The sequence below is a fragment of the Micromys minutus genome, assembly GCF_963924665.1.
Source record: "Micromys minutus genome assembly, chromosome: 27".
Lineage (NCBI taxonomy): Eukaryota > Metazoa > Chordata > Mammalia > Rodentia > Muridae > Micromys > Micromys minutus.
This window is the reverse complement of record NC_137962.1, coordinates 37,888,018-37,914,539: the sequence shown is the minus strand read 5'-3', so window position 1 is coordinate 37,914,539 and position 26,522 is coordinate 37,888,018. Positions and strand designations below refer to the sequence as shown.

The 26,522-nt window shown below is 42.3% G+C and overlaps 1 protein-coding gene across 1 annotated transcript in view; it reads right to left on the bottom strand.

The window, feature by feature from the left end:
- Positions 1-19,111, bottom strand: part of ENTHD1 (ENTH domain containing 1) — a gene marked incomplete at both ends in the record, with an annotated part of 97,437 nt that extends 78,326 nt beyond the window's left edge. The window contains one exon of the mRNA XM_080939074.1: positions 18,763-19,111. Within this exon, the coding sequence (XP_080795200.1) occupies positions 18,763-19,111 (349 nt within the window). The remainder of the gene's footprint in view (positions 1-18,762) is intronic.
- Between the last annotated feature and the right edge of the window lie 7,411 nt (positions 19,112-26,522).

Genomic DNA, 26,522 nt, shown 5'->3' with positions numbered 1-26,522 from the left:
CTGGGTACTACAGGTAAGTCCTGAATCCTCACATCAAAATGATCTGCAAATATGGCCACGAAGCCCTGGCTGGGGAGCTCACAGGCCCCAGGGGGAGAACCTGTGGCTATTATTTTATTAAACTGACTAAAGAATCAAAGTGCCTTCTAAATTAATTCATCTATGCCCATAATTAGTACAGTTCTCGGGAGAAGCCTTTTTGGACAGACGCACAGCTGGTCAACATGCAGAGAACACATGCCTATGGAGGTTCAACTGTAAACGATGTCAGCATCACACCTTACTACAGAAAGACCAGGAGCAGAGGAGCAGGAGAACTGAATCATACACTGCCTTCTGGATGAGACAGGACCACTGTACTTGTGAACTCGCGGCATCTGTGGCTGCCTGAACCAAGACCTGCATAAGATTCAGCCAGCCAACATTCCATCACGGAGGCAGGAGGAACACACGAGTCCTACTTGGGGAGCTATGGACAGTTGACAGCTCCTGGGAGACATTTTAGAGTCATTTTTTTTCCAAGGGTGTGTGGTCTTTTGTAGGTAGACACTCTAGTGGAAGACCCAACACTTAGCATGAACTGGAACCAGTGGGCTATTAAAAAAAAAAAAAGACCTGGAGTTGGAAAGGGAGTGTAACTACAGGGTGTCTGGGAGGAGTTAAGGGAAGGGGTAGGGTGTGAATAAAATAAAAATATTTTGTATGCATGTATGATGTGCTCAAAAAACTAATAAAATATTACTTTAAAAATTGTTTTTGCTCATACACACTTGTAACCCTATAAGCACACAGGAAGCTGAGGCAGGAGGATCACAAGTACAAAACCAGCCAGGTCTACACAGAAGACTGCTTCAAAGGCTCCAAAAGAACTGGTGAGAAAGCTCAATGGGTAAAGGACCTTCTGGTCAGCTTAACAACCTGAGTTCTAGCCTCAGAATCCACATGGTAAATTAATAAAAATAGCAAATGTATTATGCTTATTAGGTGTGAGTATGTGTTGTGTGAATAGTAAAGGCCATGGTACTAGTGCAGAGGTCAGAGGACAGCTTGCAGGAGTCAGTTTACTCCGTCCACCCTGTGGGATCTGGGGTTGAACCCAGGTGATCAGGCTTGGCATCGGCAGTGAGTGCTGTTCTTAGTGTTCTTCACCACCAAGCCCCCCTGTCCCCAAAATTTAATTTAAAAATTCCAAGGTTCAATAGATTCCATTTCCTACACTACAAAAGAAGAGTGGGGAAAACCAACCTCCATGTAAAGTCAGTAACAATAAACCTACTCCTAGCAATATTGTTAGAAACAGGAGAACCACAGTCTCTCCCAGATGGCTTCTTTAGAGGGAGAGGAACAAAGGTAATCATTAGATTTTTAAGTTAAGACACTAGCAAGCATGTCTCTCTTGGCTGTAGGTAGGTGCTACAGTATTGAATTAAGCCCAGGTCAAGATGAACTATATCTGGTAGCATTTTCTCTCTCTCTCTCTCTCTCTCTCTCTCTCTCTCTCTCTCTCTCTCTCTCTCTCTCTTTCTCTTTGTTAAGAAAATTCTGAGGGGCTAGAGAGATGACACAGTGGTTAAGAGCACTGCTCTTCCACAGATCCCGAGTTCAATTCCCAGCAACCTCACGGTGGCTCACAACCATGTGTAATGGGATCAGATGCCCTCTTCTGGTGTCTGAGGATAGCTACAGTGTACTTATGTACATAAAATAAATAGATAAATCTATTTTTAAAAAGAAAGGAAGGAAGAAAGGAAGGAAGGACGGATGGAAGGAAGGAAGAAAATTCTGAATTATGGGGCTGGAAAGATGGCTCAGCAGTTAAGAGCACTTACTCTTCCAGAAAACCAGGTTTGAGTTCTAGCACCCACATAACAACTCACAATCAATCCGCTGTGACTGCAGTTCCAGAGGAGCTGATGATCTCTCTTGGACTCTGTAGACACTGCACACACATGGAATACAGACATACATGCAGGCAAAACACTCACACCCATAAATATAAATAATTTTTTAAAAAAGAAAATTATTAGTGAGAAATAGTTGTCTAAGTAACATCTTTGATGGTGAAGCCTATGTCTGTGGAGTGAGATTCTCTTGAACTATTAAAAAGAGCATACCAATCACTATAGTTTCTTGCTGTGCTTTCCTCTAGGTGCTTAAGCCCATGTAGATGAGCAAAATTAAGTTTTTTGGTGGTTGATTTGCTTTTGTTTTGTTTTGTTTGTCAAGAGCAGTCCTCGGGTCACTTGGCTTGAGAAGGGCTTCTGGCTTTCTGGTCTGTCTTTCTTGGCTATTCTACCTTTTGAGAGTAGGTCAAGGCCTTGCTTGACTGTGGCTTTGCTTGGAAACATGAACAAGGTTATTCCTGTGTTGACCCTTCTCTTTACAGAGAGTAGGCGCTGGTCAGTCAACCCAGTGGAGCCCAGTATTTAGAATAAAGAGGTTATCTTAGAATCTAACAGTGCTGTTGCTTCTGGACTTGAGGCCTTGGATGTGGCTGTGGGGTCAGAGCTGGGATACTTCTGCCTCTCTGACTCACCAAGCTCCCTGCTTGAGTTGTGACAGATGCCCAGTTCTGATGGCACATCAACATAGCTGATCTTCTGTGGTCCAGTGAATAAACACTGAAAAAAATCAATCAATTTATATTGCTATTTCTCTGTAGGGTTGAGAAGTTCTCTCCACCTATAGAGAACTGGAATAATGTCTCTGGACAACACATCCAGAAAATTCTGTGAGAGGATAATGGGAACATTGTAAATCAGACACTAAGAAAAAATAGGGCAACTCAAGCTAGCTCAGAATTATCACCAACCATCAAAAATGTGCTTCTGGGTAGAGTAATGGGAGTCCCATTAGAACATCTATCTTCTTGCTAAGAAAGTGCTAAGGCAGTTGCCTCATCTGTGAGTGAGAATAGGGAATTATAGGTGACAGATTACAATTCTATTAGTATAGAATTGAAAAAGAGAGATGAGGCCAGGCAGTGTGGCATATGCCTTTAATCCCAGCACTTGAGAGGCAGAGGCAGGAGGATCTTTAGGTTCTAGACCAGCCTGGTTTACAGAGAGAGTTCCAGGACAACCAGGAAGCCAGGGCTACATAGAGAAACTTGGGTTTGTGTGTGTGTGTCTGTGTGTGTGACAGAGGGGGGTAGAGGGAGGGAGGGAGGGAGGGATGGAGGGAGAGGTGGAGGGGGAGGGGGAGAGAGAGAGAGAGAGAGAGAGAGAGAGAGAGAGAGAGAGAGAGAGAGAGAGAGAGAGAATGTGTGTCTCAAGAAAAAGAAGAAAATGGGAAAGAAAATAGGTCAAGGCCTGAACTGGCTTAGACCCTTCATTTCCCTAGTGGAAACATAACCGATTGAGCTGAAGACCCACAAGTAGCCTGTCCACCTTCACTGCCTTGGTTGGGACTGAGAATTAATAGCAGATCAAGTGTGATCTGTCTAGCTCCACCTTGAAGGAGGTTCTAGGGAGAAGTTAGATGGTATGCATCTTGGAGAAGGAAGCAATCAATGAAGAGGAGAAACAGAACTCATAAACAGGAACTCACTCGAGGCTTCAGTTTCCAAACAGCTCCTCCCTGATCAAACCATAGAGCTACATATCCATGTGTCCTTTTGGGCTCTGTGTCCTCCCTCGTGTACCCAGCACACCAGGAAGAATTCAGCACCTGTGAAAATGTAGAAATTCCCTTCCAGGTGCCTTTAGTACCTTGGCTCCAGGTCATCATGCAGCACTATGCTAAGCCAGTCTCCCTGCCTCTCAGCATCCTTGGGTCCAGCTTTCTAGAGCATGTGGGAGAACAGTGTCAGGAATATATCTTAACCTGCACACCGACCTAGGGAATATAAAACCAAGGTGCTGGAGGCTGTGGCTCTCTCTTCACCTTACATCCTTTAAGTGTTCATGTCAGCCTTCCAAGAGTTCTTAGGTTTTCTTGTTTTGTTGTTTTGAGACAGGGTTTCACAGAGCCCAGACAGACTCAAAACTTGCTATATTGCTGAGGCCAGCTGTGAGCTCCTGGTCCTCCTGCCGCCACATAGAAATACCCTAGCTTTACAGTGTGCTCTTTGGGCCAAGCATATGGCTCATGACTATCATCCCTGTACCCAACATCTGGTTGTTTTAGACAAGGTCTTTCACTAACTTGGAGTTTACTGATTACACTAGACTGGCTGGCCAGTAAGTCCCAGCAATTGTCCTCCTGTCCCTCTTCAGTGTCAGGATTATCGGCATGTGCCATGAGGCCTAGCTTTTTTAATGTGGGTACTAGGGATTGAACTCAGGTCCCCACATTTGCACAGCAAGCACTCTCCGCAAAACACTATTGACACTTTTACTATACACACACACACACACACATACACACACACACACACACACACACACACACACACACACACACACACACACGTACTTACTTACTTAGACTTTGGAGAGTGACTTTACTTGATAAATACCAGCTGCTTAATCTTCTAGACTACAAATCTTCTATAGCATAGGTTGGCCAGGCATAGGTGAGCTTGTTTTATTATTATTTCTTTTTGTGTTACTGGCATCAAACCCAGGGCCTCACACATGCTGGCAACCACTCTGCTACCGCTGAGCTGCATCTCCAGCCCTCGATCCTCTTAGCCCCGTGCTCCTGCCCTGATTTTTAAAGTCTTCTCTGTGACATTAGAACATTTAAGTGTTCTGGCCACTTGGCTCTCTGATTTCTAGTCAGTGCTATTTAACACTACATCATTCCTCACCATGTATGGGTGAGCTTTTATAAAATTTGTAACTAATTAAAATAGATAAATCTAAATTAAGTAAATCCCTAAATGTTCTTGGTAAAATCTGAGCGGAAAAGAATTCAGCAAATTTAAAGAAGGAAAAAAAAAGTCAAAGAATAAAACAATCTTGGTCACTGGCACTACATGATTAGCAAGCGGTGAAAAGAAGTCCCCAACACCCGTGCCCCCTCAGCCCCTTTGCTGCACTTCATATATGGCTTGAGCTGTTCCCTGGGAACTAGTGTGTTGCTCTGGCTTCACACTAGTTCCCAGGGAATAGCTGACTGCAGCTGCAGTGTCTAAGAGGTGGGCCTAGTGGGAGGGCTTGAGTTAACTTGGGACCATGTTCTCGCAAAAGACCCAGCAATCTCTGGCTTCCTGCTTTGAGGTGGATTTCTTCTTCCCAGTTTTGTGACTCCAGCTTCCATGAAGTCTTCTCTAGAGGTACTGGTACCCTGCCTCCAAGTCAACTGTGAGCTAAGTGACCTCTTTCCTTTATAGAAGTTAGTTGCCTTTGGCATTTTATTGTATAATAAAAATGGGATTAACAGTCCCTCCATTTCCTTTTATTCTTTTTCATATCATTATTTATGATGGTGAATTATTATTATAAATAAGGAAACAATTTTTCAAAGGTGACTTCCCCTGCCCACCAGTCCCTTTGGGCCTACAGAAGCACACTGGCCACCCAACCAGACTGTCAGTCATTCAAATGTTCAACATCTCCACCATGAAAACCAAAGATGCAAATACAGGGACCTCATTGTCACCACCACCAGCACACACACACACACACACACACACACAGAGAGAGAGAGAGAGAGAGAGAGAGAGAGAGAGAGAGAGAGAGAGAAATTGGCATGTAAATCAAGGTCTTAATGCCAGTGTACTAAGGACTATGATGGACATGGGGACAGGGCTAGGGCTGGCAGAGGACAACTGCATCCCTTATCCAGGACCACCCTTCCTACTGAGCTCTCCCCCTGAGCTCTGTCTCCTTCAGTGGGAGCACGTGTCCAAAAAATGCAGATAACAAAAGATGGGGTGGCCCTAACAGTATAAGACTGACAGCTTGTTATGCAGCCGACCCTCAAACCCATCTCTGATGCCAACAGGCTCTCCCTGAGCGCATGAGGTAATGAAGAAACCTGCCCAAAGTAGAGCGTTAGTGAGTTGGGGCACAGACTCTGTAAAGATGACAGTGAGCACCTCATTTCTTTGATTGATCTCGGCCTATGATCCATCACTATCTGATGAGAATCCAGAGTGAGTAACTGTTGACACAGCGCTGCCAACCCTCGCCTGCCTCTCTCTTTTCTGTTTGCTTTTCTGCCGTTGCTGGGCACAAAAAATAAGGAGTACGGTGGGAAGACTGAGCAGGTGGTTGAAGGTCACTTTCAGCTTTAAATGGATTCAAGTCTTCTTGCTCTCACAATTATCAGTCCAACTCTATTTGTTGGAAGGGAACTAACAGCTGAAGCATGCCACTGTGTTAAGTAAATGAACTGTACTTAAATGCATAGCGATGTAACTTAAAGCCACAGGCTCATGACACTCAAAACCTGTAACGTGTTTGTTAAAGGAAATGATTTGTTCATGAAAAGGACTGTCACAGGGGCTCTCTACAAGTATACTTGGGGAGCCTGTGTTAAGTGGCCCACCAGTGCGCATCTACAACTGCACTTGTTAGTCCACAACCACACATCGGACATTTCCAGATTAAAGTTTTGACTAATGCTGTCTGACAAGAGGAGGGAGGAGGGAGAGAAAACACCAAGTCCGATCCACTCTGAAGCTAGAGTTTTCCCTCCACAGTGCTTAGCTGCCGCATCATACGGGCTGAGAGCAGCCAGCCTCCTGCAACCCCAAGTCTAGACTTTTCTGCACAAAGAGCAATACTTCCAAACTGCAGTTGTTTGGTTTTGTAGTCTTGACTTGGCTAATCACACCTCAAGTAAATACTCATGTGTTTAGAAGATTTTTTTTCTTGCATTTTTGGTAGTGAGTCTAGCCTTTAACAGCCCAGCCATCTTTCCACTGAGTATGGTAAGTAGTGCATGCCTTTAATCCCAGCACTCAGGAGGCAGAGGTGGAAGGGATCTCTGTGAGTTCACAGCCAGTTGGGTCTATGTAGTGAGTCCCAGGGCAGGCAGGGACTGCTATTTCTGCTATGTAGAAATACCCTATCTTAAAAGAAAAGGGTTAATTTTCTTTCTTTCCTTAAACTTTGTGTAAATAGCTCAGGTCTTTTGAGTTACTTACAGTTGCTTGGAAAGAATACACTCTTGGTTCTGCCTCTTCCTCTGCCCACACTGTCTGTGTTCCTTCTCTGTCTGAATCCTTAAGAAATCAAATACCTGGTGTTTTCTTCCTTCTTTGGGAATCCGAATCCAATCCCCACAAGAGATTTTAGTCATTTATAGCCTGAGTCTAAGTATAAATATAAATAAACATTATGTTTCTAGAGTACTTGCTTCTGTGCTTTAATGTTCAGTTGTGATTGAGGGCTTTAGTTTGTTTAAAGTGTGGTGGGTGAATAAGTTATTGGCATGGCCCATCACTTTTGGAGACAGGACAGAGAAGCAGAAGCACCCTGTGCAAACCAGCCATGAGCATGAATATGAGCCTCCTTGTTTCCTCAGAGAATGGCCCTATAAAGCCAACATAGCAATGTACCGAAGTATGCTACTTCCAGGAAAATGGCTTAACATAGCCTTCTAATAACACTGAAATTTTGTTCTTTGAAAATGTGTCCATTTTTGAAATATGCCTTTAATTTAAATATGTGGATACATGCAAAAATGGCCTATGTAAATAGAAGCAACTGCAATTTCACAACTTAGTTCAGAATAAAAAGCCACTTAACAACCTATAATAAACATATTTTCAAAAATCCAGCTTTAGAAGAATATCACAGAGCATCCTGGTGTGTGCCTTTAATGCCAACACTTAGGAGGCAGACCCAGGTGGATCTGAGTTTGAGGCTGGCCTGGTCTACAAAGGAAGTCCAGGACAGCCGGGGCTGGTTACACTAAGAAACCCTGTCTTAAAAAAACAAAAGAAAACCATATTTGTCTAAGTGTATGATTTAATGGGATGACAACGTTTCACATTCCTAAGTTTTCTAAACAATTTTAATTAAGCACGTTCTAGAAGTTCAGTGTAACCTTGTTAAAGTATTTTACAGGCGTGGTTATGAGAGGCTGTTTAGTATAGTGACAGAATATGACCAAGTCGGGTCAGGATACATGAGTTCTAATTGTGTTCAATTTAAATCTAGTTTAGTTTAATGCTGTGCAGCGGTACGTCCCTCTGAGCTTTAGCGATTATCTCTGTTAGTGATGATATTCCCAGCAGAAGCCCTTACCCATAGGATATGTTCTAAGGTGCCCAGTAGGAGCCTCAAGCTATGGGTCGTCCAAACCCTACAGGCCCTATGCTTTTCCTACATCTGTGCACTTGTGGTGATGTTCACTTATAAATATCCCAGTTCTCTCTGTTGTGGGAGAGATGAGGTTAGAACTGGGTTTAAAATAGACCAGAGTACTGTACTCTACATTTCTTAAGCTCTACCCTCAGAGAAATGTGTTAACTAGCACTAATCTGATAGGCTATGCTGAGCCTCACCAACCTGGGAGAAGAGAAATACCCAACTCCAATCTACTCCAGCTGTCCCACCACTGAAGAGGGGCAGGTAGGGTAAGCAGAAAGCACAGGTGATGTTCGTCCCAGTAGTACAGGCTCACTAAAACAGACCTAGCCTCAAGATTACCACATTCTCACTGCCTCCTCTCCTTACCACACCACTGTAAAAAAGCCTTTTTCCCACAGCCCCTCCCACCTGTTCATCAAGCCCAATGATTGGAGAAGAATTACAAGACGGACTAAAAGGCAAGAAGCTCAGTCTGAAGACAGAGCAAGCATGAAAAGTACAATAATCCTGGCCGGGATGCTGGAATCGCCTTGAAACCGCCATGGCTGAGATGTGGACGGCACTCAGGGGTGGCAGGGCAGCGAGCGGTGGTAGAGAAGCGGCACAGGCAGAGGGGGTGGAAAAGCTACAGGAACTAAAAGAAAAACATGAAGATGAAAAAACGCCAAAAGGCACCTTTAGTCAGGATGTGACTGGGCAAAGAACCCTCCAGTTTGAGAACATCTCAGTAGAAACCCAGAGAGAAACGCATGAAAAGAAACACAGTGGAATATCCACACCTGCGGGACAGCCATGATGTAGTGGATGTTGGTGGGGACTGAAGAGAGGGAGGGGAAAAACCTAACAGATCAAATATGTGGAGCTGTAGCCACTGAGAACTGCTCCCAGATTATGCCAGGCTGCGGTCCAGGCTAGCTCAGAAAAGGACCCAGGCTTATTTATATACGTTTCAAGTCCCAGAAATGCAAAGGGAAAGAAAGAGGCCAGACGGGTGAAAAGCCTTCCCTATAAAGGAACAAAGACAAGAATCATATTCACCATCTCAGAAAACATGCAAATGGGGAGAAAACCAAGAGAAACATTAAAATTGATGCAAGAGAAACCACCAGGCTAGAATTCTGTACCTTGTGAAATGCCCTTTGAATGAGAAGGGGAAATAGTTTCTCCAACTAAAACTTGGGGATCTGCTGTCACAGTTCTTGTCTGGAAGGGAATGTTCAAAGAACTTCTTTAATAAGACGTAAAACAGCAAAGGCTAGAAACAGATCTTCATGAAAGAAGAAAGCATCACAGTTGGTGTAAGTAAAGGGAAAACAAAAATCTTTCTTTTCCTTATTCTTTATGAATCTCACAGCAGGTTTTTTTTTTTTTTTTTTTTTTTTTTTAGAATATTAACTAACACCAGGGCTGGGATATAGCTCAGTTGGTAAGGTGTTGCCTAGCACATAGGGAGCCCTACGTACCAACTCAAGTACTTTGGAAACCTGGCCTGCTGGTGCATACCTGTAATCCCAGCAGTACTTGGGAGGTGTGTGCAGGAGGCTCAGAAGTCCAGTGTCATTCTTGGCTACAGGGTGAATTCAGAGGAAGCCTGGCTATGTGAGAGTCTGTTGGAAAATGGCTGATGGCGATAATATAAGGTATGAGAAAGAAAAAGCAGAATTATTTTTTTATTATAAGATACTAGTGTTACCCATGAGGTTGTGTATTGTACACTAGTCAGATCTCCCTAGCTATAACACAGACCAGCTTAAACAGAGGACAGGTTTATTTGGGGTCTTGCTATTAGAAGTTTCAGGCCATGATGACTGATTGGTCCTGCTGCTTTAGAGCCTACAATAAGGTAGAATGTGTGTTTTTTTTTTAAACAAACAAACAAAAATAACCCAACTGTTCACCTCATGGTTAAATATGAAAGAGAAGAGAAAGGGACTAGGGTCTCATATATCCTCCTCAAAATTGTGCCATCAATGGCGTATTACTAGGCTCTACCTCTTGAAAGGTCCACCACCTACTCCCTAATAGTGCCACTGACTAGGAACCCACCCTCTCAAATAATTAACCAAATCATGGCATACAGTTATTTAACAGCTTGCCCGAACTGGCTGTACACATATGCTACTCCAAGGTGCACAAAGATGAATGAAAAGGATGCAGAACTGACACAGCAGAGAAGAGAAAAAGAGATCATATAAAACTGCCAGTCAAACTCACAGAGGCAGATAGTTGGTGTACTCCAGGCCTTATATTTAAGCAACAGTAAAAGAAGGAAAGGGAGGGAGGGGACAAAAACCAAGGCCAACAGGTTGAAACGGTGAGAAAAATGGCAGCTATTAATCCCACTATCAGAAATAAGTTCGAGTAGCAGTGAGATAAGTCATCTATTAAAGGACAGAAAGAGACAAGATCCTACTAAATGTTGTCTGTAAGAAGCTTACTTTAAATTTAGAAACACACTAAGAACTAAAAGTAAGTGGAGAAGCTGGGTACAGTGGCTTTCACTTGTAGTAGACAATACTGGGCAGACTAAGACAGAGGACAGCAAGTTGGATGCTGGTCTGAGTACTAATGTGAGACACACTTTTTAGGAGTCAGGGAGAAGATGAGCTAGGCCTGATACAGCTGTTCCAGAAAAAAAAGTCTTACATATCCTAGCAACAGAGATGGATTAATGGCTAAAGACCAATTGTGGAACAACCACAAGGACCTGAATTCAGATCCCACCATCCACGTGACAAGCCTATGTCCCAGCACTGTGAAAAACAGAGATGGGAAGATCAGTGGGCTGGCTCACTACTAGCCGAGCTGAAAAACATAAACCCTACATTCAGAGAGACCCTGGCTCAAAGGAATAAGGCAGAGACTGAAAGAAGAGGATACTGATGCCCTCCCCTGGCCTCAGTACACATACATGGGGGGGGGGAGTAAAAGAAAAACTAAGTGTCTATGAATAGCCTCTTCAAAGACTCTTGCCCCATGATTTAAAAATAATTAAATCTATAAATATATACCACACTAACACTAATCAAGAGAAAGTATGAGCATCTATAGCAAGCATAATTAATCTCAGACACAGCAGAAGTCAGACCAAGGAAAGTCATCCATGGTAAGAAGGGTACTGCGTAGCAACATAGGTGTCATTCTCTGAGGAGACATACAGTCCTTAGTGTCTACACATCTAACGAGAGCCTCGAAACCCACAGAGTAAAAGCTAATGCACTAGACATTTATAGGCTACTTCATTCTCATCAAGTGCACACAGAACTCTCACCAAGACAGGCCACATTCTAAGCCAAGGCACACATGAATACATTCAGAAGAATATAAAATCATACAGTATCTGTTTTCAGACCACAGAAGAATTATTCTAGACATCAGTAAAAAGATAGCTAGAAATCCAAAAATATTTGGCAATTAAACAACACACCTTTGAATAATACATGAGTTAAAGAATAAAGAGTAGGGAAATGAAAACTCAACTTATTAAACTTTGTGGGAGGCAGCCAAAGTAGTTGACAGAGCAACCTAACGAGATAAAGACACAAAGACAGGTTGGGAGCCAAACTCTTGACTAGATACCCATCGATAACACCACCCTCGAAGAGGCACACTACAACATAAACTGAACTACGCCAAGATCATCTCTTCTACAATACAACATTCCCTGGAAAATAAATGCAAAAGGGGAGGTATGTAAAAGATAAAGTAATATCCTCCAATATCATTATTTTCATTTATTAGTAAATATTCAATTAACTAATGTGATGTGTGCCAGTGTCCCTTCCAAAGTAAACAGATCAGTGCATGATGCCCCTGCGGACAAGTCAGCTCTGACCTGAGGTTTTCTTGCTGTACTGGTGATGAACAGTCCCTGGGGAGCCTGCAGTGTTGTACTCGGCTGGCATATTTGATCCTAAGCTCAAGTGTTAGAGAACCTGAAACACGTCCTGAAGACGGTTTAATGTGCTCATACCCGTGTTCACAGAAAAGCTGGAGTGAAAGCACAACAGGCCTGTCTGGATAGTTGTAATTGTGTACCTTTCCAGACAGGAAGAAAGAACAGCTCACGAGCTCTTTAGAGCAGGAACTAGACTGCTTTACACAGTTCTCAGTCCAGTGATAAAACTGCTGCTCTGGAATGTTCAAGGGGAAACCTGCACATTTTAATTAGCATTGTTTTACTTTGCAAAAATTAATAAATTTTGTGATTCAGGAAGCAGAGGCAGGAAGAATGTGGATTTGAGCCTGGGCTGCACAGTAAAACGGTGAGACCCCAATCAAATAAATAAAAACTTAATCTTCATGGAAGTTGATTTGTATAAAAATTTCTGAATGAATCAAGCACAGCAGGATAAAAACTCATGAAGAGTTCTCCAATTTCATCATTAAGCCCAAAACCTAATCTAAAATAAACACTTAAAAAGTAAGATGCACGCCATGATTAAATCTGATTTATGCTAAGAACGCAGAAAATCAAGGTCATAGAGCATATTCACAGGATAAAAGGATTTTTAAAACACATAATCACCTCAGAAGATGCATTAAAAAGCATTGACAACACTTAACATAGTTTTTTAGTTTTAAAATACACTCAAGGGCCAGTGGGACAGATCAGAAGGTGAAAGGGCCTGCTACCAAGCCTGAAGACCCAACTATCCCCAGAACCCATTGGGAATGATAGAGGAGGAGAAATGAATCCTGAAAACTGTCCTCAGACCTCTGCATGCATGCTGTAACACACAAGCACCTGTACACACACTACAGTAGAAGTAATAATAATAATAATAAATCAAAATACACTTAACACATCAGGAATATAATAAAACCTATTCAACCTGAGCAAATATAAAAAGCCTACAGCTAACCGATATGGTATCACACACCTGTAATCCTAGCATTGGAGATGGAGGCTGAGGCAAAGAGGACTGTGAGTGCCAGGATAGCCTAAGCTACATGTGAGACCTGTCTCAAAACAAAAAGAAAGGAATAAAAAAAACACAGCTAACATCACATTTAATGCCTGAAAGCTTACCTTGTAAAACTAAGAACAAGGGAAGGCTGTCTACTCTCACCACTGAAGAAAATACCATGAAAATTCACAGAAGGAAGGGCTTGTTTGTCTTATGGGGACAAAGAGTAAGAGTCTACCATAATGGGGAAACATGGCAGCGATCAGGCACAATGGTCAGAGCAGGAAGCTCCTCCAGTCACCACGCCAACCTGCTGCCATGCTTTCTTGCTGTGACAGTCTCCCTATGTAGTCCTCGCTATCTTTCAATTCCCTGTGAAAACCAGGCTGGTCTTGAACTTAGGGAACCTCCCACTCTGCCTCCCAAGTGCTAGAATTAAACGCATGTACCACCATGGCCGGCCTACACCCAGTTCTTATGGAGGCATTTTCTCAACTAAGGTTCTCTCCTCTCAGATGGCTATAACTAATGTCAAGTTGACATAAGACACATATATTACCAATCTACCTAAAGATACCTATAACACATATAAGTCAGTATATAACTATATGTATGTAGTTTAAATGAAAATTTCCAATCTGGGCTGACAACACACTCTTTCCAAAAGCCATAGATTATCTAACAACAACAACCAGGCATGAGAAGCCCTCTTTTGAGTTGTTGGTCAGGGTTGTCCACGAGAACCTAAAACATAAAACACTATCTGTTGTCCTTGGTTGCTCCAAGAGGTAGAAGGGAAGTCCCTGTTCCTGAAGACACCATGCACTCCAGACACACAGGGCCTGGGCTGGATCTGACCTGAAAGCCTCCTCCTTAAGGACTAGTTTTCATGGTACCAGAAGATGACATGCAGCTTCCCAAGGAGGGAGACAACCAACAGTCCTGCCCAGCTGTGATGCCTATGGACCACATCAACAACCAGCATGGCACAATGCTACTGAGGGTGTGGTAGTAACCTGCACACCGTGGCAGTAGCCAGCAGTTTTCTAATTGGGTTTAAGGCCCGCTCAACAAAAGGGAAATTGTGCTTGGCTCTGGAAACCTAGCCAAATACTTAAGGGTACTGAAGTCATGGGTCCTGGAAGAGAACCTACAACCATCATTTTACTAATCCAGTATAATCCCTGACTATATTTGAAATATTTGTCTTCACACCCACAGCTAAGTGTAGTTCTTACTTCTCATCAAGGAAACTTTTCTCTTTGCAATGGAGAGAAACCATTACAGAAAAACCACAACCAAATAAAAGGCAAAGTTGTTAGAGCCAGAGGGACAGGAAGTTTGCTGAGAGATGATGCCTCCTAGAAATATCAGAAGCTACACCCATGACGTCTCAACAACATGGCTGCCTAAGTAAGACCTGAATATATACCAATAGATGTGCTAACCTGGAAGGAAGAAAGCTTGTGAAGCCTCAACCATAGACAGAACTACAGGTAACTAAAAACGCTGAGAGCTGGAGAAATCCTCACTAGAGAACAGCATACCCATTTGTTATCCAACACCAAATGGTCGGCTATGAATACATACGTATACACATAAGTAACATTTTATAAACTGATCAGGTTGTGTTTCTATATTTAAGAATATACTCTCTCGTGGATCATAGGCTCTGATATGGTCCACTTGGAGCAGAGTCGATGGAGCTGGGTTTGGTTTCAGAAGTCCTGTGAGTACATTTAGTGAGTAACCACAGCAAGACCAGCCATTAGATGGCAGGTCAACTTTTCTTAGGGTGATTCAAGGCTTATAAAGTTCTGAGGGACGGAACATCAAGGATGGGCAAATGTCATTTGCTGAGGGTACCAAAATGCCTCAATAATATGAGGAAGCATTTCAGGAATCTCAGGTGCTAGCTGATCAGGAGAAAGAAAATTGAGTAATTTAACTGAGGCTACCTGACATTCCTCTGGTAAAGGCATATGTGGGGGCTTAGAATTCCCCAAACAAGGTCAAAGAAGGTGAAGCTCCACCAGTGAAGGAAGTCTCCCATATTGCACCTATCCTAGAGGCTATCCAGTCATGGTAGACTTTGACCTTAATTAGCAGAATTTTCTCACAAAAGAGGCCAGAAATTTTAAAGAGAAAGGCACAAGTATGTTGGAGAGTTTGGAAGGAGGAAAAAAATGATATAATTACATTATAAACTCAAAAAGGAAATAAATAAATAAATTCATAATAAGATAGCAATGCTCCCCACGTTTGTCTAAAGAGCCAATGCAATCCCAACCAAAACTTAAATCTGCCATTTGTTTGAATAGAAACTGATAAGTTGACACTAAATCCACAAGGAAATGCAAGGAACTTTGAATGAATACAATGCTATTTAAAGGGAAGAATGGAGTTGAAGTACTTACACTCCTTGATTTCAAATATTACTACGAAGATATAGCAATGTGCTGGCATATTAAAAGACACAGATCTGTGGGGATACAGATAACAGAAATAACTTATCATAAAGGGCCAGTGTAACTCAACAGGGAAGAACTTTTTTTTCAACAGGCATCCATATGCGAAAAATATTGAAGTAGGCTCCTTATCTCATATCATACAGAAATATTTAGTCAACAGAAATCCAAGATCTGAATAAGAGTATGCTGGCTAGTTTTATGTCAGCTTGACACAAGCAAGAATTACCTGAAGGGAGGGAACCTCAATTAATAAAATACTTCTATAGGATCAGGCTGCAGGACATGTTGTTAATTAGTGACTGATAATGGAGGGCACAGGCCATTGTGAATGGTGCCATCTCTGGGCTGGTGGCCTTGGGTTCAATAAGAAAGCAGTCTGAGAAAGCCATGAGAAGCAAACCAATAAGAATCATCCCTCCATGGCCTCATCAGCTCCTGCCTCCAGGTTCCTGCCCTGTTTGAGTTCCTGTTCTGACTTTCTTCATGATATAGAAATATAAGCCAAATAAACTCTTTCCTCTCTAATTTGCTTTTTGGTTGTGGTGTTTCATCACAGCCACAGAAGTGCTAGCTGAGACAGGAGAGTTAAAACTACAAAACTCTTAGAAGAAAATACAGGTGTAAGCCTTCATGACTTTGTATTTGACAATAATTTGCTTTATGTATGATATGTAAAGTAAAGCAACCAAATGAAAAACAGATACATTAGACTTCATCTAAATTTAAAACTTTTAGCAAGATGTGGTTGTGCACATCTTAAGTCCCAGTACCAGGGAGGCAGAGGCAGGTGGATCTCTGTGAGCTTAAGGCCAGCTTGGTCCACATAACAAAGTTCCAGGCCAGCTAGGGACACACAGTAAGACTCTGTTTAAAAATAACAATGCAATTTTGTGCATAGGTGGACCAACACATCAAGAAAGCAAATTGGCAACCTAGAGAATAGTAGAAGATAATTTCAAGCCACCTATCTGGTAAGGGTCTTGTACCCAGAATATTTAAGAAACTTTCAAAACTCAACAACAAAAGAACTCATTTGAAAACAGGCAAAGACATTTCTAAGAGACATCAGATGTATCGTCAGCAGGGACATGATGCTTGAGATCATGAGTCTTAGGGAAATGTAAGTCAAGGGCACAATAACACATCTATTAGGATTAATCATAAGTTTATGATGGACAAAATAACAAGTGTTAGCAAGGACACGGAAAAAATGAAACCATCTTACACTGTTGATGGGAATGAAAGACAGCTCAGCAGAGTCTCCAAAGCCAGACACTGACATTAGCATGCTCTAGCCATTACTGTTCTCTCAGCAAGCCAGACACTGACCGCAGAGGCCTGAACCCACACACGGCCCTGCTCACTGCAGCACTCTTCCTAAGGGCTCACACGTAGAACCAGCCCAGAGGAACAGACTTGCTTAAATGTTGTAAGCACAGCACATAAAATGTTATTCAGCCATAAACGTATGGAGTTCTGATCCATCCTACCACATGGAGGAGACTTAAGGATCACAGGGTGAGAGAAAGAAGCCTAATGGAAAGGAAAAATACACAGGAAAATTCCACTTCCATGTGAGTGCCCTTAACGGCCAGGTTAATCAAGATAGAAAATGGAGGCTCAGTGGAATGGAACAAGGAGCTATTGCTTTATGTTGACAGTGATTTAAAAAGGTTTAAGCAAGAGTGGTGACGGCTTCACAACACAGCAAATGTAATGAACAGACCAGACTTCACACTTACAAATGGCATTATAAGCCTGGCATGGCAGCATACACTGCTAAGACCTGAATTTGGGAGGTGGGGGTAGGATGATCAGTTCAAGGTCAATTCAACTCAACTACTTAATAAACTCAAAAGGCAAATGTTGATATAGATATCACATGTTACAATAAACAACCTTGTAATTATATATTTTATATAAATGGCCCTAGATTTTATAAGTAAAATTACATTACGTATATATCTAAGTCATAGTTTGTATGGTATATGCATTATATCTCATCAAAACTTTTTATAAAGAGGAAAGATAAAAGGAAACAAGCTTCCAACCTATGGAAGGATCTGGAAGAACCTTGGGGTATACTGTTAATGAACGAAACCAGGCTAAAGTTTTACAACATCTGGAAAAGGTAAACTAGAAAGACCAGTGGCACCCGGGGTGAAGAGGGTGAGGGTGAGTCATAAGGCATCCTCGGGGAAGTGAAAGTGTGTGGCACTGGGTGGAGACACAGGACAGTATGCCTTCCCAACACCTACAGAACTAGGGCACAAATCAACTGCACATTAGCAGGAGTATTAACATTGGCTGCCACTTCCAGCAAATATCCCTCACTGATATTAGAAGTTGGAGAGATGATATTTTGGTGAAGGAGGGTCTATTTTATTTTTTAACTAATCTTTGTATTTCTTTAAAGTGTCGTTTTAAAATGCAGTAACCATGGAGAGTAGAGTGAACTTTATTTTCTTCTTAGACTTAAAGCCTATCACTTTAAGCACCATTATAACTTTGCATTTCTAACACAAAGAAAAGGAATGTTGGCTCTTTTCCTTTGCAAATTATTTGGCACCAATCCACTTCAGTCCTCTATTCCGGCTTCCTACACCATTGCATTTCCACACCCAGAATTGTCTTGTGACCTGAATTTCTGTGCTTCTGTTAAGTGAGCCCGTCTCCATAGCCTTCAGAGACGCCAGAGTCCCTGGAAACACTTCTCTGGTTTATGACTAAATTCCAACTTCATTGTACTTATGAATTACAATGACATCAATGCACAAGCTGCAGCGCCTCCCCTGCTCATTTGCTCTCTTCGCTTTTCTATGAGGCGTCACCAGATCCGAACCTAAGTGTGTTCTGTGTTCTTTGGAAAACAAACACACTCTTCTCCCAAGTGCCACCGTCGAACACAGGATGAAACTGAGAATCGTAGCTGTCTAAGAAAAACGGTGAGTGGGACACTTAGGGACAACTCTTCAAGCCCAGGGTAATAATGGTGTGCACATCAACCTAGCATGTGGGAGGCTGGGGCTGGCGGGCAAGCTCGGGACAGCCTAGGCTACATAACAAGACACTCTCAAAATCAAGAACCGCCTTGCTCCAGTTGAAAGTTTAAAGCACTGCTCTGCACATCTGTCTTTACAGGCGCCCTGTGAGATTTTTACAAACTGTTACCTTGGTCTTTGCCCGCTTCATCTATGTGTTGAAAATCCTTTAGCATTTGAAGGTTACAGACACCCTCTCTGCAATGCTGAATGACTTTCCTGGAGCCGTTCTTGATGAGGTAATCCATCAGGGCGAGGGATTTGTACACGTGGCGCCAGTTCTTCCCATGGTCGCTGAGTCGCTGCCACAGCATGTGCATGATCTCCGAGAGGGAGGCCGCATTGAAAGTCATGTCACTGATAGCTAACATCAGGGAGCTAGAGGGGCCCCAGGGGTCATTGGAAGTCGCTTCCCTAACTTTTTTTTCGGCCTCCGAGTAATTCTTCACAAAGTTCTTCACTTGCCTCCTGAAAGACATGGCCGGAGTGAGTCTGAGGGTCAGGAGGGACTGATTTACAGAGCTCCTGACAGATCTGCCCCAGGTTTTGCCACTCTCAAACACAAATGATTCATCTCCACATAGTAAAGTATCGATTTCCTGCAAGAAAAGTACGAAAAATGTGTAAGTTCCTCTAAAAAAAAAAATGTCTATAGAAGAGCAAGTTACCCTGAAGAAAAAAAAAATCCAGATTTAGTTTCCAAGAGAGCCTGTCGCTTCATCAGCCAGAGGGAGGAGAGGATTCTATGTAGGTGTGCTTAGGATGAGCAAGGGAAAATCCCTCACAAGATTGGCCTCTGTTATCCAAAGAAACATAGGTAGTCTGTCTGCTCCTAAAAGTTTCTGCAGAAAGTATCACTCAATGCCCTTGGCAAGGAAATACGATGAGCTTAAAGGTTTACACGCAGAGGAGACAGATTAGTATCTCAGGGAATTTGCACTCTGACATCTTTCTTAGCATATTCTGTCATTATATTTATATTTTATATAAATTATATATTTTTATATAAATATATTTATATTAAATATAATAAACACCGTCCTGAAAATTATCTGAATGGTGGTGAAACGGTATGAGGACCCCCTCGTGCCGGAACCACGTTCTCCGAGGAACCACAAAGCACTCTCATCAAGCCTGAGTAGATGCTGCTTTCTCATCATCTAGGGATCCAGCATTAAGACAAACATTGTACCTCCTTGGATTACAGCTAATGTGTGGTACCCAAAGCCAGCATTTTAGCTTAGCAAACTACAGGGAAAGCTTTGATTACTTTCTTTACTCACTTTCAGGGGGAAAAAAAAAAGGTGTGGTTCGTTTTTAACATTCAATAGTATCAAAGTGGTATTTATAAATAATATGGCGTGAGGAACTCCCTAAGGCCTGGAGTGATCTACATGAGTCCGGCAGCTTCTCAGATGCATAGAAGAGGAATCGTTTAAGTTAACATAAAAATGCATTTCAACTTAAATGGGCACTCAGCCCCAAGACTTGGAAAGATGCTTGAGAATGATCAGTTTCTAATTTACATGAGACCGTCCCTTTCTCTTTTTCATTACTCTGCAGGAAGGTGAGTCACTTGGTTTGTAATTTCTCTGGTGATTCACCTCCGACAGGGACCAAGGCACTGTGCCAAACTGATTTCAGGCCCTGATGAGCATCCAGACCCAAGAAGCCTAGATGAACTATAATCAGATTTTGCTATCAAAGCTGCACACATCAAAAAAAGAAAATCAAACTCATAACGACTGTTTGGTATTTTTAGTTTTGTTTCCTTGTCCTCCTCGGCTCCTGGCTCACGCCTGATTAATTTGTGTGTCAAAGGAAAACATAATTTTCAGATGCATGGTTAAATGAACTATCATCTCTTAAAAAACAGAAACCGTTAACCCTTCAGCCCCTCCACCTTTTGATTAAAACCCAATGCATTCTCAAATAAATGAGACAGAAAATATAATTGATTTGATTAAAATTCCTCAGAAAGAGACCATGTCCTATGAAGAAAAGGAAAAGTGTGTTTCTGTGACATTCTGGTTGTCTCATTTTCACCCAGAATACGAGCATTTTGTCTGACTTCCTCCTGCAGTGAGAACCTGATTTATAATGGCTCAGTATGCTATTAAAATTTTCTATTTCTACTGTCCTTTCCCCCTCTACCAAATTCACTCAATGCTGAGCTGCACTGTAACACCAGCCTAGGATGACAAATATCGATCTGTGTCTTCACAAATCTATTTTTTTAAAAAAACTGCCTTAGAATTATAACTTTAGAACTGAACAGTTATTAAAAAAGACTTTTGTTTTTATAGCTACCTAGCTATATTTTGGAAAGATCATATTTATTATTCAGTTTTCCTGTCTTCTCTAAACTGCATACTCAATTTTTAAAAATGTTTTCTTAAACAAATTTTCTGTTTCTGAAAAAAAAAATTAAGAACCTTCTAACCCAAAACCGTAGTTTAAAATGGATGTGCCTAATGCCATGCCAAAACTAAATACTCTCCCAACTCTTATGAATGCCACAAAGGAAAAAGTCTAGGTAAATTAATATCACTTGATAACACAGAGCATATATAATGAGCCACTATTCTGCCATAAAGAATTTGGTAACTGGTGCTAGTTGTAAATATTGTGAGTTGATTGCATTTTAGACACTCAACTATAGAGAAGTGCTGTTTCCTCATACCTCCAGTTATAATCTGGAGATTGTAATTACAGTCATGTGCTGCACAGGTGCTTCAAGCAAGGATGAAATGACTATGGGCACACAAAGTTACATCACCTAGTGACATCATAACCATCTGAAACTGGGTAAGTACATCCTGTACCTGTTACCACTTAATAGTGCATGTCTCAGAATGTGCCTCTGTCGTTAGGCTTCTTGTGACTATATGGCATCTGAGACAAAACTGGTGGCAAGGAGGCAAGTCCCATACTTCACTCTCAGTTGTCTTGCTGGCTACCTATGTCACTGTCACACTGGGAAATAAGAGGGAAAGAGGTAATTTGTGTCTCAGATTCATCATCCCTCTGAGCTCTTTTTAATAAAGGTCATCCCATAATACTCTTTTCAATGCCCAATTAACTGATCTCCTTCTTGGCACTCAGATTTCTTTCATGACATTTTAAGATAGCATGTACTTAACTACTTGTTGTTTGATTGTGGCAAAAAAATCTCAAACTAGAAGCTCTCAAAGGTCAGAGACCTTGACCTGACTGTCTTACCACTTATCCTACACCCAAGGACCACCTAGCCATGGTGGGAACCCAGGACACATGAGAGGAAAGAATAACCAAATGGCTAAATATGTCTGCTGTGGGATAACCTGGAACTCATTCTACAGCTTTCAATTTCAAACATGACATTAAAAAAAAATCCAGCTTTTGTAATTGTCATGTATGTAAAAGTTTAGAATTTGAGCAAATACTTCCAAAGCAATCAACAAATATCTCTCAAGAGCCATTTATACAGCACGGTGAAGAAATGTAAACCATGTTCTCTATGGTCAAAAGCTTCCTGTTTAGACAAGGAACTTTCTTGATTAAATATTTCTGAAGCAAATACATGATAAAGCTGAATCTGTTTCTCTTCATGTGTGTGTGTGTGTGTGTGTGTGTGTGTGTGTGTGTGTGTCTCTCTCTCTCTCTCTCTGTGTGTGTGTGTGTGTGTGTGTGTGTGTGTGTGCCTGGCCCAGAAGAAGTCTCTTAGTTTTCTTTTTGGTTCTGCCCACTTCCCCAACATTGTTCCTTCCCTGCCATTTTACCAGAATTGAGACAGAAATGCATTTATCAGATGATGTTACACTAGTGGTCCATAATCCCACTGAGTTTCCTTGAGGCCAGTTGAACTGTAATTTTGCTGTTTTGAAAAGCACCACAGTGCCTGTACCATACATTACAGAACACACACAGTAAGGGGTAGAGATACCCTGAGCAACAAGCCCCACCAACATATTTGCAATAAAACTTTTAGATATTTGGCATAGAGGTTATATATGAACTCATTCAGATTTTACTACTACTAAGTTAAAAGGGGAAACTGGTCTTCAAAACTTCAGATTTCATAATCGAAAAGAAAGTGTTGAAGAACCAGAGGGAAGAGTTAGAGAGATGGCTTGGTTGTTAAGAGCACTGACTGCTCTTTCAGTGAACCAGGGTTTTATTCCTAGCACCTACATGGTGGCTAATACCATCTGTAACTCCAGTTCCGAGATATCTGGCACCCCTTCTGGCCTCTGCAGGTACTGCAAACATGAGGTACACAGATGTTCATGCACACAAGACACCCATACAGGTAAAATTATTTTTTAAAAAAAATCAAATACAAACAAAACCTAGAAAAACTATCCAGATTTGGGGCAGTCTGACCAATAGCATCTAAGAAAATGTGTGCCCAAAGGCATCTCTGGAAAGACATTTGAGAGTGCTAAGGAGGAAAGCAGAGTTGTTGACTACAGACAAGAGTTTGGATCAGAAGGAAACTGGTTCTGGCCAAAATTATTGTTAATCGAGCCATTACAGGGAATACTGTGGCACTGAAATAATAATAATAAAATCATAAGCATCATTATAGCAACCTCCATCCTAGGGAAGGAGGGGGTAAGGGAAACGGATGCACCAGGCACAGTTCCCACCCTATCCCCAAACCCCAAGGGAATGGCTACGCTGTGGCTTTGACAGGTGTTACCTCAGTGCATTTATTAAGATCGAACTGCAGGGATCTGAGGTCCGGTCCCTAATGAATGTCATCTCTGTACCTTAGTTCCCTCGTCTACAGCATAAAGTACACCACATAGGGCTGTGGCAAGGAAGAAAGACAAGGGAGAGGATCCTGAAACACCGAGGGTAGAGACTGAGAGCATCAACCTCCACTAGGCAGGGTCTTTCCTGGAACTTTTTTCATTTTTGAGCAGAGGGTTTGGAATAGTGAGCCAGGTCACTGAGTCACACAAGAGACCCAGACTGATGATGGCACAAAAAATGAACACCGTTTCCGCCGATGGGGAACTTCACTGAAGAAACTTCTGGAAGGAAGGAGGAGCCGCATGGCATCTGGTAGCATCAGCTTCAGGGCCTACAGGCCTGCCTGTTCTGTGCCTGTGCTGAATGGTGGCAACAGGGAAGTTAGTCGGGAAGGTAGCTGGCTTCTCTACATCCACCATTTCCACACTAGAGGTTACTACCCAGTGAGCCCTTCTAGCCACCTACCTGAGGATCTCTTCCCCATCAAAATCAAACCCTCAGGCCCTTTAGCCTCCTCAAAGACTTAACCTCCTCAAAGACACCCAAGCGCCCATGCCGTTGCCAACTTCTGCTTCCTTGCTTCCGCTTCTTTGCTTCCGGTTCCTAACTTCCGGCCCCGTAATGCGCACCACTTGTATGGCCTCTAACAAGGCATCAGCAGCGGATTCATTTGGCCTGTCCGCAGAGGCTCAAGCAGATCGAAGGCAAAAGTCCTTGTTATACAGTCTCAGCCAGTGCGCTATTCTAATATTGCTTTCTAGACTTTTTATTTTTACAGTTTGTGTTCCTGTTGTAATTGTAATGGACCAGAAACACCACCCTTCAAGCACTGACTTCCACCTCGGAGCTTGAAGCCCCTAATGGCCTAGAGGCAGAAAGCAGTGTGTCTAATGGTCAGCGACTCAGTAGCTTCGAGGACAGCTCCAGGTCTCACCGAGGGCTACCCTTTGATATATTCAGCCCATCGGCAGTGAGCACGTGCTTTGTACCCGACAGGAAGGACCCAGAGATAAAGCATAGCCCGGTGCTGCACGAGTTTACAGGTTAGTGGAGGTGACAGGCGCAGTCATAGAAGATTGTGACAAGATATGTATTGCATAATGAGAGGAGAGAGCATCTAATTCTGCCAAGGAGTATTTAAGGGCAGATTTCACAGAACACTTTACATCTGAATTAAATCTTAAAGGATGACAGGAAAGTCATGGGGTAGACAAAGAAGAGGAGGACATCAGAGACAAAGGACATATCATGTATAAAGGCATGAAAGCAGAGAGCTCCTATTATCTCAGTGAAACTACAAGTCCTCAAGTGGCTGTGACCGTAGAAAAAAAGCCATTAGTGGAACAACAGTGGAAAGAGATAAAGTGACAGAGGAAAGACAAATCCCAAAGAGCCACCTCCCTATGGACAGTGACAATATAATCAAGTTCATGTTTTCAAACACTCTGGTAACTGAATGCTATCTTGACCAGAAAGATATTCTGTAGTAGAAAGTAAGGTTTGGTTGTTTTTACCCTCCACCGCTTCAATTAATGTAATAGCCAACATTATTGATGCTGGCCTGTCAATACAGAAGTAAAATATGAAACCGTAAGATGTATGAGAAAGGTTGGTGTGTGTGAAATGTTACTTAACTGGAAATGATATAATAAAGGCATAGCCAGAGTAAAAATGGAAAAAAACAGTCTGGAGGTCAGACTGTGTGGGGCCTTGACTGTCAGTCCAAGATACTTAGATTTTACTCCACAAGGTAGTGAGGGAACAAACACATAATGTATACATTAAGTTATAATTCACATACATCTTATGTACATTTCAAAGATCTGCAACAACTGGTCATTATCATCCTATTTTACATGAGGAGGAACTGCCTTTATCCTGTAGCATTAAGAATCTGCCGAATGCTAGGTGCTAGGTTAAAGCATTAAACTGAGAATGGAAGGAAACCGTAGTCCAATCAGAGTCACCCACACAAAACGTTGCAAGATAAAGGCAGCCACAGAGTACAGTGGGATCAAAGACGTCCTGGAAAAGGTGAGCTTGTCGGAATACATGGGTGATAAGGATTGTCTAGGATATCTAATAAGCAAGTGATTTAATGGGACACCCCAACCCTAATGGCTGGTGACCAACTCACCCTCCCTCTCCCGTCCTTCAGTTCGAGTCCCCTTGATATTACCAGTCACCATTCTACCTGCTGCACCTTGAGGCCAGACACTGCAATTTTTAAAAACGATTCTATTTTCTCTCCTAGAGGGAAGTTTTTGCATGTGCTCAGAAGACCCGAGAGGACGAAATGCTGAGATAATTCTGGGAATAAGTGAAGAAGGTTCCGAGACAGAAAAGCAGAAGTACCCAGTTCACCACAGCCTCAAATTCAGTTTCAGTTACCCACAGTCAACTATAGCCCAGAAGTACTAACTAATTATATATTTTAAAAAAATCAAAGTTTAAATTCGATGCCATTTTGATAGCTTAATGCTCTAAACACCCCCCACTCCATTTCACGTGGGACCCAAAATACCCCCATTTTCAATGTAAGGTGTCTTGTATAGACTACCTCTCCACTGGTCACTTAACAGCTCTCAGGTGGGTTATTGAGTCATGGCTGTGCTTTGTTTAAGTAACCCACTACAGTAGCCTTGGTCTAGTTCACAGTGCCTGCTCCCTTGTATGGTAGCCTAAGATTACTTCACAATGTCTACTGCCCTTGTTTCCTGCCATCAGGCAAGCATTGTGTTTTAAAAGGTGAACACCCAACAGTAAGATGCTTTTGAGTGCTTTGCTTGCTTGTGTGTCTATGCTCCAAAGTGTGTCTGGTGCCCCAAGGAGATCAGAAGGGGTTGAATCCCCTGTAACTGGAGTTCCAGATACTTGGGAGCCACCATGTGGATGCTGGGAACCAAAGCTGGGTCCTCTGCAAAAAACAGCAAGGGCTCCTAACTGCTGGGGCTTCTCTCCAGCCTCTTGTTTTGTTTTGCTTTTTGAGACGGTCTCACTATAGAGCCCAGGCTGACCTGGAACTCGATGTGTATACCACCAGCCTGACCTAGAACTTCAAGAGATCCTCCTACCCATCTCCTGAGTGCTAAGCTTGAACAGGGTGTACTTATCCTCCATGTAATGTTTACTGAAGTGTATTATCTCTTC